This window comes from Lactuca sativa, chromosome 3, assembly GCF_002870075.4.
Source record: "Lactuca sativa cultivar Salinas chromosome 3, Lsat_Salinas_v11, whole genome shotgun sequence".
Classification (NCBI taxonomy): Eukaryota; Viridiplantae; Streptophyta; class Magnoliopsida; order Asterales; family Asteraceae; genus Lactuca; species Lactuca sativa.
Genome location: NC_056625.2, coordinates 220,460,248 through 220,476,664, shown reverse-complemented (window position 1 = coordinate 220,476,664; position 16,417 = coordinate 220,460,248). Strand labels below are relative to the sequence as shown.

Here is a 16,417-nt window from a genome sequence, read left to right as displayed (position 1 = left end):
TTTTTTTAAAGGATTTATCTTTTCTATAATAGTTTATAAATTTTATTATTCTGACATCTAGTTTCGTGAAAGTTTATAGTATGCATCGAACACTTTATGACAATGTTTACTAATCAAAATGGTGCATGCAACGGTTATGTAGAGCAATCAACACAAACATTGAGGCCATTTCTTAGAAAACATGTACATCTCATCACTTTCATCAAGGGTATTTTAGTCTTTTTTGATGTCGATATTCTAACTCCTCTCTTTGCTACTATGTTTTGAAGGACATTTTTTCACTATCTTTCCAACTCTAAAGTGGAGCAAGCTACTATAGAAGAGCTTTTTTAGCTTTCAAAATTTGAAAGGAATAATCTTGGAAAGACACATGTTATTAAGTACAATCTAGGAAACATACTTTTATGTCTTATAAGACATTAATCGATTGGGTTGAATGTTGGTCTCGAAGGTGTTCATGAGGAGAATTGTACATATGGTATTAGGAATACGGTTTTTTTTTTTTACTTTTCGAAACATAATATTTGGTTTGCTATTTTTTTAAAGCTTCAAACTTTTATTGAATATAGACTATGGAACATAACGAGTTGTGAATAAAGCTCATTCATAAGCTAGTTTTAAAAAGTGCATTTGAAGAACAAGTTTACAATTAACGATTAAATCCGCTAAAGAAACTGAAATTTGGTGACTTATTTCACACTTTTATTACATCAAATCACAGTCAACTGATTTCTTCGGATAATTTGTTTTGAGGTCGGTTCTATTTTTCCTTGCTGATGAGAATCAGGAACCAGTAACTCTTCATTCGTAAAAAGTTAACTTTATGAAAACAATGATTTATTTGTATTATTTATGGTTGGTTTGTTCTTTAGAAGAAGCTTGATTGTGGGTGGAATTGTAACGTGTTTTATCATGGATCACATGAACACTATCATTACCAATGGTTTTTAAGGAATGAATTTTAGCTTACGAAAAGCTACTTTTATTTTTTATTGTAACCAAACTACCATTGCATACTGTTATTATAGTTACAAAAAATGATTTTAAAAATTTTGGACCAAACTGACATTGTATATCGTTTTTTTGCCCTTATTTATTTTTCATACAATTCCCTTGATTTGCAATGATTTTCTAGCAAACTTTTTCAATATCAGTTCTCCTAATAACACTTAATGGAAAAAAAACCATGTCCCTAAGCAAAATTCTCCAAAGAACACTTAATGGGAAAAAAAATGTTCGTAAGCAAAATGCAGGTGTCTAAGATTTCAAATTTACTCTAATATACAGTTGGAGAAATGTTAAAAATGAAGGAAGAATTTGGTTATATAACTGTGTAGAAAGTGAAAAACTGCATTACTGTATCCATCTTTCTGAAGATAGATGTTCATTGAACAAGAAATCATTAATTTATCAACATATACATAGTACTCTTTTGTAACATTCAATCTTTTTTTGATGCATCAATGTACCACCTTTCGATTCAGTATATATAAAAAAAACCATTTTGCTTTAAACTCATGATAGTTCAAACTCATGCCAATAGCATGGGTGGCCTTTATCTAGTTTTCATTTATTTTAAATTTAAAATTTAAAATTCAAATAAAGATTTCGTTTAATCATTCGTATTTAACATTTTAACTTCTATAACATACGAGTTTCACAAAAATTATTTAACTAAATGGAAGAAACTTTAGAAAATTAATTTTGTATATGACATTACTTAAATATGGCATTTTGTTGTTTTTGTACTTCCGTAAGCTCACTTGCATCCATTTAGATATAAACAATAAAAGACCAATTAAATAATATCATAGAAGGGTTAAAATGGGGACACTTAATGGGAAAAAAAAACATGTCCCTAAGCAAAATGCAGGTGTCTAAGATTTCAAATTTATTCTAATATACAGTTGGAGAAATGTTAAAAATGAAGGAAGAATTTGGTTATATAACTGTGTAGAAAGTGAAAAACTGCATTACTGTATCCATCTTTCTGAAGATAGATGTTCATTGAACAAGAAATCATTAATGTATCAACATATACATAGTACTCTTTTGTAACATTCAATCTTTTTTTGATGCATCAGTGTACCACCTTTCGATTCAGTATATAAAAAAAATCATTTTGCTTTAAACTCCTATAGTTCAAACTCATGCCAATAGCACGGGTGGCATTTATCTAGTTTTCATTTATTTTAAATTTTAAATTTTAAATTCAAATAAAGATTTCGTTTAATCCTTCGTATTTAACATTTTAACTTCTATAACATACAAGTTTCACAAAAAGTATTTAACTAAATGGAAGAAACTTTAGAAAATTAATTTTGTATATGTCATTACTTAAATATGGCATTTTGTTGTTTTTGTACTTCCGTAAGCTCACTTGCATCCATTCAGATATAAACAATAAAAGACCAATTAAAAAATATCATAGAAGGCTTAAAATGGGGACACGAAGAAACAAGTACAAAATATCGAACCCAAGGAATGGAACATAATGAGCTGGTTAGCATTATTTGTTTATGCAAAACTACAAAAGTTCGTAATTAATTAATTATACGAACTTCTAAAATATTTCTAATAATTTGATATGTATGCGATGGAGATGTCGGTTTAAAAATTGAATAAAAAAAAAAGGAATACCCGCAGCCCTTCAAAGAAATGTGGTGACAAAATAGCCCAAATTCCTCCATTGTGAATTGAAGCCTCCTTTCCATAAACTACTTTTGTTTTGGAACTCTCTACTTTGTGCTTCGCGTATCCCCCACCCCCACCCCCTCCCAATGTGTGTCTGTATATATATACCACACCGAGAATCTTACCCCTACTTCGTTATATTTGTAAAGGAATCGATAAAGGAAAATTTCCTAGAAGACATTTAGTACAGCTATAGGGTAGTACAATAGTTTGGTAAAGAGCAAGTTAAGGAGATTATCATGTTAGCTAGAGTAACCATATTGTGTGTCATTCTCTCACTTCTACTGGCCGTTAATGCTGCTGCTCTCCACCCTCATCAGCTTCAAGCTTCCAATGACTTTGGTATATGATTACATCTCTCTCTCTCTCTCTCTCTCTCTCTCTCTCTCTCTCTCTCTCTCTCTCTCTCTCTCTCTCTCTCTCTCTCTCTCTCCATGGTACTTATCCAATACTTACATTTTCTACGCAGGCAATGAGCACCAGCATCATCATTCTGCACTACCAAGAAAGTTAATGGTCAATAGAAAAGTAAATTTTAAACCCTAGCAGAAGATAACTTGACAAGTTAATTTATAGAGTCTAAATCCCATAATTTTTGTGGTTGCTAAAGTACATTTGAGTTCAGCACGTTTTTTTCATCGATCAGGTTAACGGTTATGAGGCTAAGGATTTGGCGGCTTCCAAGGAACAAAATAAACCTTCTTCAGGTATTCCGGAGTTTGGTCTTATAAATGTACTTTTTTCTTTAGTATTTGGTTGATCTTCAATATTTGCAAGGTTGATCGCTAATCATAAACAAAAAAAAAAAAAAAAAAAAAAAAAATGCATTGTGCGGTGTTCATCTGAAAGGAATTTAGAATCGTTGCCTAAATCTTTCAAGGAGGCCTATGAGGAACTTTTCCAATCAGTTAATTAATGACCTAATGGGGGCTAATAATTATTATGGATAGTCATACAATCACTATCTCGATAGTTTGTTTCATCGTACGTAGTTTATTTTTACTGTTGCGATCTAGTTGAACAACAATATAGACTCCTACGTCTTGGAATTCAACTCATCTATTATCTATACAAAGACGTCTGTATCTCTGGTAACATATGGTATGTGACATTTGTGTGTATACAGGTGAATTACACAAGATCTTAGTAGAAGTGGATGTGATCGTGCATGTAGCAAAAGGGACACGGCAAGAATGGATAGAAGGATCAGATACGACTCACGAGTTTTTTACTATGGATTATTCGCACGTGAGAAGGCGATGGCCCATTCATAACAAGTCTTCTCTTAAGACAATCATCAATTCTCCATGACACATCGACTTTTCAATTATAAACAAAAGTACTGTAGGAGATATGTATTTAGAGATTAATGAATTAGCTCGCTAGACTAGAAGGAAGGAAGGAATGTGTGGAAATTTTTGTCTTAAAGCTCAGTAATGGCCGACATAGAGGGGAGCAAAACCCTATGTTTTGTGACGAACAAGGACCCCTACTTATAGTTTTTATGTATATTCATTCCCTTTGTTCCCCTTTTAAACCTAATGGTTTTTTAATTTTTGTTTAACTCGATAGAATATAAATATACTATCTTAGAGGCGGACAAAGTTTCTTGTTACGGGAACTTTGTTGTTCACATAGAAGATGATGGCGACAAAAGCTTGAATTTTAATATCCATTTCTAAGATGTTAAATACAAACTTGTTTTACCAACATATCCGGGGAGGAGTGAGTATTATATTTTTTCGTGGACGACAACAATTTTATTAAAATAATAAAATTCGCTTTGAACTATTAAGGTAGTATTTTTCCATATTTTACAGCTAGCGTATAATGCACTAACATAATTATAAATACAATGTACAACATACAATTGGGTCTATTTATGTTGGACTGACAGTTCCATTATACAGAATAATAGTACAAACATAACGAGAACAATACTCAAATTGGATCTGAACTCCATGAAAAGCAAATAGGGAAGACCTTTCGTGAAAATATCAGTGTATTAAAGAGTGGAAGGAACATGTAATACTTGAATCTCTCAAGTGGTAACATTATCACGAACAAAATGGATATCAATCTCGATATGTTTCGTGCATTTGTGTTGAATTAAATTGGTCGAAAAGTAGAATGTGCTGACATTGTCACTATAAACAATAATAGCTTTTGATAGAGGGCGGTGAAGATAGCATATAAGATTTCGTAGCCTATTTCATCTACTATATTGCTAACACCTCAGTATTCTATTTAAGTGTTGGAAAAAGAGACGATAGCCCAAATCTTAGTGGACCATGAAACGAGGTTGTCACCCAAGTAAACACAATATCCGCTACTACTAGACCCATGCGACAAATGACATCCTCTCCGGTCAGCTTCAGAGTAAGTTATGAGGTCAGTGGTTGATGACGAGTTTATAAAAAGGCCAGAGTCAAGAGTGCCATATGTATACCATAAACACACCTAAGAGCGTTGAAATTAGGCACCTGAGGATCATGCATAAATAAACAGATATGCTGGATAACGAAAGAGATTTCTGGTCTGGTGAACATGAGGTGCTAAAGACCACCAACAAGGTTGTGGTAGAGGGTAGGATCGGCTACCGAGGAACCCTCATGATCTAGGTTTAACTGGAATTAGGATGGAATACAACATGGATTTCATGTCAATATATGTGCTCTTTCTAAAAGTTCCAACACGACTTATCACTGGGGAACAAATAAGCTTGAAGATTCCTGAGTTGTTGAGATGACAAGTAAAGTAAGACATGTCACCTAAGTCCGTCATAGGAAACTCAAACGAAAGCATATAAATGATGTGTCGCAAAATTAAGCTATGGTGGTAGTCAGAATAATGACAAGTAAGTAACCTACTTATGAAGATAAATAGGAGGAGTCAGATTTGCAATGAAAAAATTCGATCCTGGTGAAGGTAACCCGTGAAACTAAGTGGAGCTTGTTTTAAAAGATAAATAGATTTCTTTAGGTGATAAATATAATTGAGGTGCTATGGGTCACAAAAACGTGGAGGCTGGTGCATGAATATAATCTCGTTTAGGCGCCCATGAAGAAATGCATTCTTCACATCTATGAAGTATAGACATCATTAGAATCCTAATAAAAAACCTTCTAAAAATAGATATCAAGCTCCTCACCAAAGCAATCATCAACCTTACCCTAAAGCTACAGAAAATCCACCAGCATATGAACCCAACATTCTGAATCGCTCCTCAAAATCTCAGGAAGTCCCGAACTCTGCCAAGCCTAAGACTATATGTCATAAATATGGCCTCGGAAATCACTATGTTAACGATTGTTTGGCTAAAGTTCCTCAAAAATGAAAGGTGAAATACTTAGCCTACTATGCTCGCAGAGCACAAGAACTTGCTGAAAGCGAAATGACTTTTGTTACCACGGTTTCAATAAATATTGATAGGTATTGGTCATCTGGTGATAAGGAATAAGGAAAATCTAGAAAAACCTTGTGACTTATGGCTAGACAATCTATTGAGTGTGATGACGTTTATTGGTCTTCCTTGTCACACCCCTGAACCAGACGGCGGAAACGTCCGAGGGCTCGCGTGACTTTAATTGAATACCATCACAATGAATATACATGAATCATAACATAAACGTCACCATGCAACAATATTTTACAACTGGAATTGTTCACATCAAGTACATTGTTTTAACATTACACATTCATAACATAAATAGTTTGAGTGTTTTTAACAATATAACATCTAACATTACTTCATAATACTCTTCCTCTTACCTGTTACCTGAGAATACAAGTTATTTTGGAAAAACGTCAACATATGAAATGTTGGTGAGTTCCTAAGCAATGTTGTGATAAAAAGGTTTGTGTAGTTTGTAAAACCCAGAAAATCCGATATTTTCTGAAAAGACTTTTGTTTATCAAAGTGTGAAGATCCATAAGTTGATGCATGAATGATTTTAAAAACATATATATATGAAGGGTATTTTGTATTATAGTTATAAATTTTCGAACGAGTAGTATTGAATTCCCTGGAAAACCCGATGTTTTCGGATGTTGAAATGTATTCGTGATTACTGATTTTTGTATTGTCTTAGCGAATGAATATTGATTAATCCATATTGTATATCGTCCTAATTTTGTCTACTTTGATTTCTCGTAAGCCTTAACGAACAAAGAGAAGGGGAGCATTATGTCCCACTACTATCGTAAGTACCTTAGGCTATCGTGGGTGCGAAAGACACGATGGTCCAACTCGCACTTGATTACTGTGACCTTGCTAGCTTTTCTAACGGGACATAAATGCTATTGAAAGTCCTTTTATAAAATATTGGGTCATTGAATGCCGAATAACATATAAGCGTTATCCCTTTGGGCCCAAAGATCATGTTGACGGGCTTGTAAGGCCCAACAAGCAGGGTTTGAAACTCATAAGCCCAAAGTTTATAGGTTTATTCCTTTTAGTCATCATATATCTATTGGAGAGTTTTGATTTAGCAATTGTTGTTTTGTATTGATTAGAGACCGAATCAATTCGTTTATAACGATATTTGGTATTGAAGGTGTATTCGTTTTTCCGTTTTGTCGCTAGTCGGGTATCTTGTATTTTGTCTTAATGAATTAATTTGTTTAAAAGTATGATTTTGACCTTTTCACTATCTTTCTTTTATAAAAATAACACTTTTAGTCCTTTATACAAAAGAATTTCATTTTTAGTCCATAAAACATTTTCTTGACACTTTTGTATCATAAACTTGTTGAAAAGGCATTTTTGTAACCCAAAATTTATTTTGTAACAGCTTTAGCCCTACCAGAATGGAGTTTCTCGGTTAGAACCCCAAATTTTGCAACTTTTACAGTTTTGCCCCAAAATCTAAAAAAGTTTACATTGTTTATCCTTTTTGGAATTAAAAAGCATTTTTGACCTTTGAAATAATTTTATTTCACTTCTTATCCCCTGTTTTGCAGAATGTTACAATTCAGCCCCTTAAAACTTCAAATTTCGCAATTATGGGCTTAATGGGCCGAAAAGTCCAAATTTAGCCCATTAAGCTAAAATTTTGCATTTCAAGTCCTTTCTCCCTTTTCTCTTGTTGTTCTTTCCTTTCTTGTTGTCATTCTCTTTCTTTCCCTCGATTTCCGCTGGCTTCTCGCCCTTTTTGTTGTTGTGGTCGTACATCTTCTTGGCACTGTCGAAAGTTTCAGGTTTGGCAGCGATCACATTTCGTTGGATCGGGGAGGTCAATCCCCAGATGAATCGTTCGATTTTCTTTCCTTCAGACGTAATCATGCCAGGGCACAATAATGACAGCTTGCTAAACTTTGATATGTATGCATCTATATCAGAGTTCCGGACGGTGAGATTGTTGTATTAATGTCTAAGTCCATAACTATAATTGGTAAGACTTGACCTGACCCGACATGCTCCGTTTGGGTTGCATGGCATCATGCACTTGGATAGACTAAATGAGAGAAATAAGACACTTATGGTTATTAATATATTATAAGTTTTAGTATATTAATAATAAGAATAATAAGATTATTTAATTAGTATTGATCAAGAATTAATATAGGATTAATTAAGTGATCAAAAGAAGACTAATTAAATATATGGGTTGATTGTGCAAATCATCCATAACTTATATAGTGGGCCAAAGCTCCATGGATAATCAAGTTGGGTTAAACCCATAGGATGCTCCATGGAGGTTACATAACCCATGGGTCATGGAAATGAAAGGTCATGACAATTAGGGTTTACATGGTGTAACCCTAATTGTAACACACTATATAAGCATGATATTATTCACCAAAATCGGCACTAGTGTGTGAAAAAGAAGCGCTAGCCGATTTCATGAAGTGTAGATTTCTCCCAAGTTATTCCAAGTGTATTTGGTGTTGTATGAACCATTTGAGGTGTCACACTTGAGGCACTTGGCACTCAAGCTTCATGAAGACTTTCTACATCAAAGAGGTATGTATTCTATCTTGTTATATTCATTGTTTTGTATGCTAGATTAGGATAATACCTTAGATGTTCATATTTGTATGTATAATAGAGAAAACATAGATCCAAGGTATTTAGTGTTGCATGTACACTTAGGAGTGTTAAAATGCTCAAAACCCAACAGTGGTATCAAAGCATAGGTTTGTTTTCTTGTTATACTTGCAAAAGTAGCTGAAAAATCGAGTTTTGATGTTGTCTGCCCAGCAGACTCGCCGAGTCCATGAATGGAATCGCCGAGTCCAAGGCAAAATGCATCCAACTCGCCGAGTTGGTTCGTGCACTCGACGAGTTGGACCCCCAGACAGGATAAATTCGACTTTTTTGGCTGGAATTAGACTAGGAACATTACCCTAAGATGTTTTTGGACTTATAAACCTATTTTTGATGTGGTAATGCTCATGCTAATCAAATTGCAGAGATAATTGTCAATAGATTCATGTTTTGTATTAGTTTAAGGCTTAGACTAATTACATGAAAAAGTTTGATTTGAATTATCTTGTTCTTATGAGTTCCTTAGATTAATAGAAAAGTTGAGTGAAATAGTTGTTTTCAATCCAAATTAATCTAAGAGTTGATTCTAAAATGTGTTTTTGTAACTTGTCCTCAAGTTATATGAAAAGTCACATTTAAGTTTCATAAAACTCATAAAAGTTGGCAAAGGTGTAACAACCGAAAAATTCCAACCAATTTAAACTTTTCAAAAACAACCCGATTTCATTAAATTATTACAAAAAGGTTTTCAATACAATTAAATTAAAGTATTCCTAGAATCACATCACAACATAAACATGAGGAGCGGTACGATCACGCCTTCGCCTTGCCACGGTCTCCTGAAAAACTTGAAAAACATAAAACCACAACTGTAAGCCCAAAAGCTTAGTGAGATATCCCCAAAATACCAACCACATATACCATACACGCATAACATGCCATATCATATCCGATCACAGAACAACCATGCACATCGGGTCTACTGTGTGACTGGTCCACCGTACCGGCCCACAGTCCACCTTGTCCACCCTCCGAGTCTAGCCATATACATCGAGTCTGCAGTGTGATTGGTCCGCCCGCACCGAGCCTTCAATCCACCTGGTCCACTCTCTGAGTCTACAGTATGACTGGTCCTCCCGCACCGGGCCTTCAGTCGGCCTGGTCCACTCTCCGAGCCTCGGCATGTCTGGTTCGCCCTCTTGGGGCCTACAGCCTATCCGGACCGCTCGTTGGGCCTTCGGGACAACCGGTCCGCCCCGGGTATCTTGGCCTACAGCACAAAGTAGGACCTGCCTCAACCCAACTCCAGTCCAAACAACCATGTGCACATAAACATACAATCACATAACAATTCACAGTCAACAAACCGATCAAACAAATCACATAGCATATCATCATCCTAACCAGGATTCCGACCTAAACGCTCACTATTATTGCATCACCCTATATCTCAGGATACCGACCTCAACCAGGTCTCTAACATATACCATCCTAACTACCAGGATGCAAACATATCAAAGCAGTAACATAACAACAAATACCCGGATCTCAATCCGATAAAGGGCCGGCCTTGGTGCCTTAGACCCTGTTGATATAATGAGGATAAGTCACCTCGAAACTACCGACTGAATAGATAACCCAAGCTGCTCCGATCACTGATACGATCTCCACTACTGGCCAACCACCAAAACACTGGACTCAAAACAATATCCAACAATTACCAAAATGCCTCTGGAAGTCAACTGATCAACCCTTAGCTGACTCTACTCGTCGAGTCAACCATATGACTCGCTGAGTCCCCATGCTCAAAACTTTCCCCAATCCGCGACTCAACTTGCTGAGTCACCCCGAGACTCACCGAGTCCAACAACTCCGAGTCCTTTCACACTCGACTCACCGAGTCATCCCTTGACTCACTGATTTACAGCTCAACCAGAAGAAAGGATAGGACCTCACGATGAAACTTGCCGAGTCAACCCGAGGCTCGCGTGACTTTAATTGAATACCATCACAATGAATATACATGAATCATAACATAAATGTCACCATGCATCAATATTTTACAACTAGAATTGTTCACATCAAGTACATTGTTTTAACAGTACACATTCATAACATAAATAGTTTGAGTGTTTTTAACAATATAACATCTAACATTACTTCATAATACTCTTCCGCTTACCTGTTACTTGAGAATACAAGTTATTTTGGAAAAACGTCAACATATGAAATGTTGGTGAGTTCATAAGCAATGTTGTGATAAAAAGGTTTGTGTAGTTTGTAAAACCCAGAAAATCCGATATTTTCTGAAAATGCTTTTGTTTATCAAAGTGTGAAGATCCATAAGTTGATGCATGAATGATTTTAAAAACATATATATATGAAGGGTATTTTGTATTAAAGTTATAAAATTTCGAACGAGTAGTATTGAATTCCCCGGAAAACCCGATGTTTTCCGATGTTGAAATGTATTCGTGATTACTGATTTTTGTATTGTCTTAACAAATGAATATTGATTAATCCATATTGTATATCGTCCTAATTTTTTCTACTTTGATTTCTCGTAAGCCTTAACAAATGAAGAGAAGGGGAGCATTATGTCCCACTACTATCGTAAGTACCTTAGGCTGTCATAGGTGCGAAAGACACGATGGTCCAACTCGCACTTGATTACTGTGACCTTGCTAGCTTTTCTAATGGGACACTTTGGCCCACTAGCACATAAAAGCTATTCAAAGTCCATTTATAAAATATTGGGTCATTGAATGCCCAATAACATATAAGCGTTATCCCTTTGGGCCCAAAGATCATGTTGTCAGTCTTGCAAGGCCCAACAAGCATGATTTGAAACTCATAAGCCCAAAGTTTGTAGGTTTATTCCTTTTAGTCATCACATATCTATTGGAGAGATTTAATTTAACGATTGTTGTTTGTATTGATTCGAGACCGAATCAATTCGTTTATAACAATATTTCGTATTAAAGGTGTATTCGTTTTTCCGTTTTGTCGCTAGTCGAGTATCTAGTATTTTGTCTTAATGAATTAATTTGTTTAAAAGTATGATTTTGACCTTTTCACTATAGTTCTTTTATAAAATAACACTTTTAGTCCTTTATACAAAAGAATTTCATTTTTAGTCATTAAAACATTTTCTTGACACTTTTGTATCATAATGTGACATCCCCAATTTCACGGCCAAAAAAGACCCATTTGTTTATGCTTTGTTTTATAAATCAGAGTAATCGTTTAAAGAAAATGGTTGCGGAATTTGTTCACAAAATAAAATATGATAAAATTTATCAAAACGTTTCTCAAAGAGAATGTATTTTCACTACATAATAAAACCTCGGGATGTCATGTTCCGATACAGACCAAAAGCATAAACAATATAAAAATAGACCTTACAACAGTTATTTGTAACTACTGATCTATAATCCAAAATCTCTCGTCAAGTCCACCAATTTATAATCTTGTGCCATTAGCTGTAATGCAAAGAAAACTTAGTGGGTCAAGCTTGGGAGCCTGGTGAGCATATAGGGTTTTCAACCCACAATAATACATTTATTATATTCAATTATTAAATAATCAACCCAATTACCCATCCCCCATTATCTCCATTTATCTTAAGGATCTACCCTAAGAATCATCTATCCTTCATTCTTAAGGATTGACCTGCAGTACAGGCACGAAGTCACATCGTTGCAAGGGTTTACTCAATAGGCGCTGACTCCATAGTCACCAAGGTTTATACAATAGGCGCTAACTCCATAGTCACCAAGGTTTATACAATAGGCGCTAACTCCATAGTCACCAACTATCCCATCTACCCATGTTCTACCCAACCTTTTCGTAGATACAAATACTTAGAAAGTTTAAATCATTTAACACCTGTATAAAACATCAATTCTATCCCCATCTCAAATAGACAAACAATATATATAATCACATAGCACGTATTTCATAGCAAATACTTCGTATTTATGTGTTAGAAGAAAGTGAATATGCGTTCTCTCATATAAACAACAATATGTACACATAACACATATTTCATATCAAATACTTTATAATTATGTGATAGAAGAAAGTGACTATACACTCACTTGATCAAAAGATGATCGAACAGCACTACGGCTTGTAAAAGTAGTATTCTTCGGTAGATCTGGAAGATCTTCACAAAAACCGGGCTCCTCGCGGGCAGAGCTTCGGAACGGGAATTGCACTTCTCGGGATCTTCGGGGCATTAGGACTTGCTTCGGGGCTTGGGAATGATACTGGGGCTTCGGGATAATTCTTACATGAAAAACGATGCAAAAACGCGAGAGAAAGGGAAGAAATGAGCAAAGAACTCGGCTGCCCTCGACATCCTTTTATAGGGGGTTGGAACTTCGATTTACGCTGGGCGTAAATCTTAGTTACGTTGGGCGTAACCTGGATAGGATCGCTGACTCCCCCCCTTCGGATATTATCAGTATTTTATAATTAAATTAAATATCGAAAATATTTAATTAACTTCAAAAATTCATATCTTCCTCATACAAACTCTGTTTTCGACGTTCTTTATATCCTCGCGTAGGTGAGACTACACTCTACAACTTTTATTTAGACTCTGTCGGCTAATTTTGATTTATTTTTATCATTTATTTTTAGTAGGCCGGGAGAGGAAAACTCCGTTATAAATTCATAACTTCTTCATCCGACGTCTGTTTTCGCCTATCTTTTCATCGTTGCACTACAATTAACGAGATCTTTGATTCTTGTTTAGATTGTTGCGGCTAAAAACCGCTCGATCTCAAATCGAGTATTCGGGCTGCACACTCCTAAGTCGAAACTTAGAAAAATCATAACTTCCTCAATTGAAGTCAGATTTGGACGTTCTTGTTATGCACGCTTACGGTTTAACGTATTTTACGACTTTCGTTTAGATCGTTAAGGCTAAATTTTGTTCTAACGTAAATTCACTTTTTATGTCGCACTGTGTTGTGCCGGTTTTGTCGCGAAACTTCGACATGCCATAACTTCTTCGTTATAACTCGGATTTCGGCGTTCTTTATATGTACGAAATCCTTGTAACATATACTATAAATTAGTTAAGATTAATCATTCTAAATAATCTTTCATCAAAAAGTCATTTTTGATGCTTATCGTCTCTAAATTGACTCGCCCCGATCTATGGGCGTCACAATTATCTCCTCTTAGGATGATTACGTCCCGGAATCATCAAAGAAATAGGATTCGTATACTGACTCCATAAGTTATCTCTCCATCCTAAGTAATAACCTTGATGCTCAATCCTGCATCTGCTCTTCGTACTATGTTGGACTTTCAATCATAACCTTCGAGTTACAAAATAAATCCTTTTTGAGGACTCCTTCTTCTTAGGATAAGTACATTCCCTTATCTATTGTAACAGACCGATGGGTCGTGTCCCGATGACCTCTCATCGTAGTTGGACTCAACTTGATATGACCACTAGGGCCGGAATAACAATCATCACAATAGTCATTATTGAAACAATGGTAACAACATACTTGAATAAAACGAGACCAATCACTAGCTTCTTGGTAACCTTGTGACTTTCCCTGATCCAAGCGTGAGTCATGTGCTTCTAGTAGTATAGTTCTCTACTACCATTCACACCTACTCATACTCGTCCCAAGTATTGTCCCTCAGTCGACCAAGTCACCAAACATAAATAATACAATCATTCAACACATCGGATAACACAACCAGGGTTTATATTATTTCTTGAAACGATTACACAAAAGTTCAAGTTCACCCTATACTATGCCTCTAACATGCTATGCTTCCTGATATAGACTTTACATATTTATATGAAGTCATCATCTTTAAATCCTCCCATTGTTTTCTGCTTCGTCGAGGAGCATGTGGAATGCCCTCGGCTGTGGCGGTGTGTCTTTCTTTGGGCAATCTTTAGAAATATGCCCTTCTTCGTTACATCTGTAGCACACCTTCTTGATAGGCGCACACTTGTTGGCGTAATGCCCTGTCTTGCCACATTTGTAGTAGGTCATCTCCTCACTACATTTCCCGAAGTGTTTCTTTTTACACTTCTCACACCACTTAGCTTCATCTCTTCCTCCAGATTTTGAGAATTTGGTTTCTTTGTTGATCATTGAAGATCCTTCATGTTTCCTTTTCTCTCCAACTTTAGCTCTCTCCAGACCCTTTTCTTTTATTTGGGTCTCCACATTTTTGGCTGCCCAGATGGCGGCTTTCAGAGTGGTTGCTTGCTTGACTATTGGAACAAAGTCCGTTGGTAATCCATTGGCAAACTTGTGGACCTTAGAAAGTTCAGTCGGAATTAGGTATGGAATAAGCTTCATCTTCTCTGTAAAGCTTGTAGCGTATTCAGTGACGCTCAATTTTCCCTTCTTCAGATTTTGGAACTCATTGTTGATTTCCAGAAGATTCTGCTCAGAGGAGTATTGCATTTTCAGTTGCACCACGAACTCTTCCCAAGACATCTTGCTAGCTTCCCCCTTGGGCATTGAACCAGCCAGCAACTTCCACCAACTCAATATCCCATATTTTAACAGAGGAATTGCAAGAGCAGTCTTCTGCATGTTGCTACACTCGCAACTTTCAAACATTGTCTCCATCTCGGAGATCCAGTCCATAACTCCCACTGGTTTCGGGCTTCTAGATAGACACGGTGGTTTGGGTGCCATGAAATCCTTATACTTGCATCTGCGACCATCATTTCCCCCATCCTGGTTGATCTACCTAACAATCGGTGGGTTGGCTTGACCAACAACCCCACTGAAGTCACCTCCTTCCGAGTGTCCTCCATTCACCTCGGGCTCTTCAACGTGAAGTGATAGTTCTTCACGATTTTGCCGAAGCAGACGCCTTGTCTCCTCCATCTAATGATCCAACATCGTCTGAATCATCATTTGCACTCCAGCCATTGTCATTGGCTAAGGTGTTGCTGCTACAACAGGTATTTGCTCGATTACAGGTGGTTGATTCCTGTTTTCATTCACGTTTCCAACTCCGCTTCTTGTTCTTGCCATTCTAGATCTATACACGGAATACGGTGAATTTAGATCCTCAATTACAATATAAATCAAATCATCCTTATCACTCCGAAACGTTTACATGCTAGTTCTAATATCGTAGTCGTACGCTTAGAATCCTAAACACATAAGGTTTTCAGATCCGGTCGGCAACAGACCATAGATCCGAACAAATAACATCATATATGGAAAACATATAACATTTAGCACATAAAAGCATTTTAGGCATCTTTTTTAAATTATACTAGTGCTTGTGTCTAAAATATGGTAGACACTCATCTCACAATCATCGGTTAGCATTCTAAGTTTAAGTCTAGAAATCCTACAAATTTCTAGTTTGCTTAAACTAATGCTCTAATACCAACTGTGACATCCCCAATTTCACGGCCAGAAAAGACCGATTGTTTATGCTTTGTTTTATAAATCAGAGTAATCGTTTAAAGAAAACGGTTGCGGAATTTGTTCCCAAAACAAAATATGATAAAATTTATCAAAACGTTTCTCAAAGAGAATGTATTTTCACTACATAATAAAACCTCGGGATGTCATGTTCCGATATAGATCAAAAGCATAAACAATATTAAATAGACCTTACAACAGTTATTCATAACTACTGATCTATAATCCAAAATCTCTCGTCAAGTCCACCAATTTATACTCTTGTGCCATTACCTGTAATACAAAGAAAACTTAGTGG

General features: G+C 35.9%; 1 protein-coding gene across 1 annotated transcript; it reads left to right on the top strand.

Moving 5' to 3' along the window:
• The first annotated feature begins 2,789 nt into the window (after positions 1-2,789).
• LOC122197116 (uncharacterized) lies at positions 2,790-4,275 on the top strand. Its single transcript, XM_042900589.2, has 4 exons — positions 2,790-3,036; positions 3,164-3,222; positions 3,341-3,401; positions 3,821-4,275. Exons 1-4 carry the CDS (start codon positions 2,934-2,936, stop codon positions 4,003-4,005), a joined length of 408 nt encoding a protein of 135 aa, XP_042756523.1. The 5' UTR covers positions 2,790-2,933; the 3' UTR covers positions 4,006-4,275.
• Positions 4,276-16,417: the final 12,142 nt, after the last annotated feature.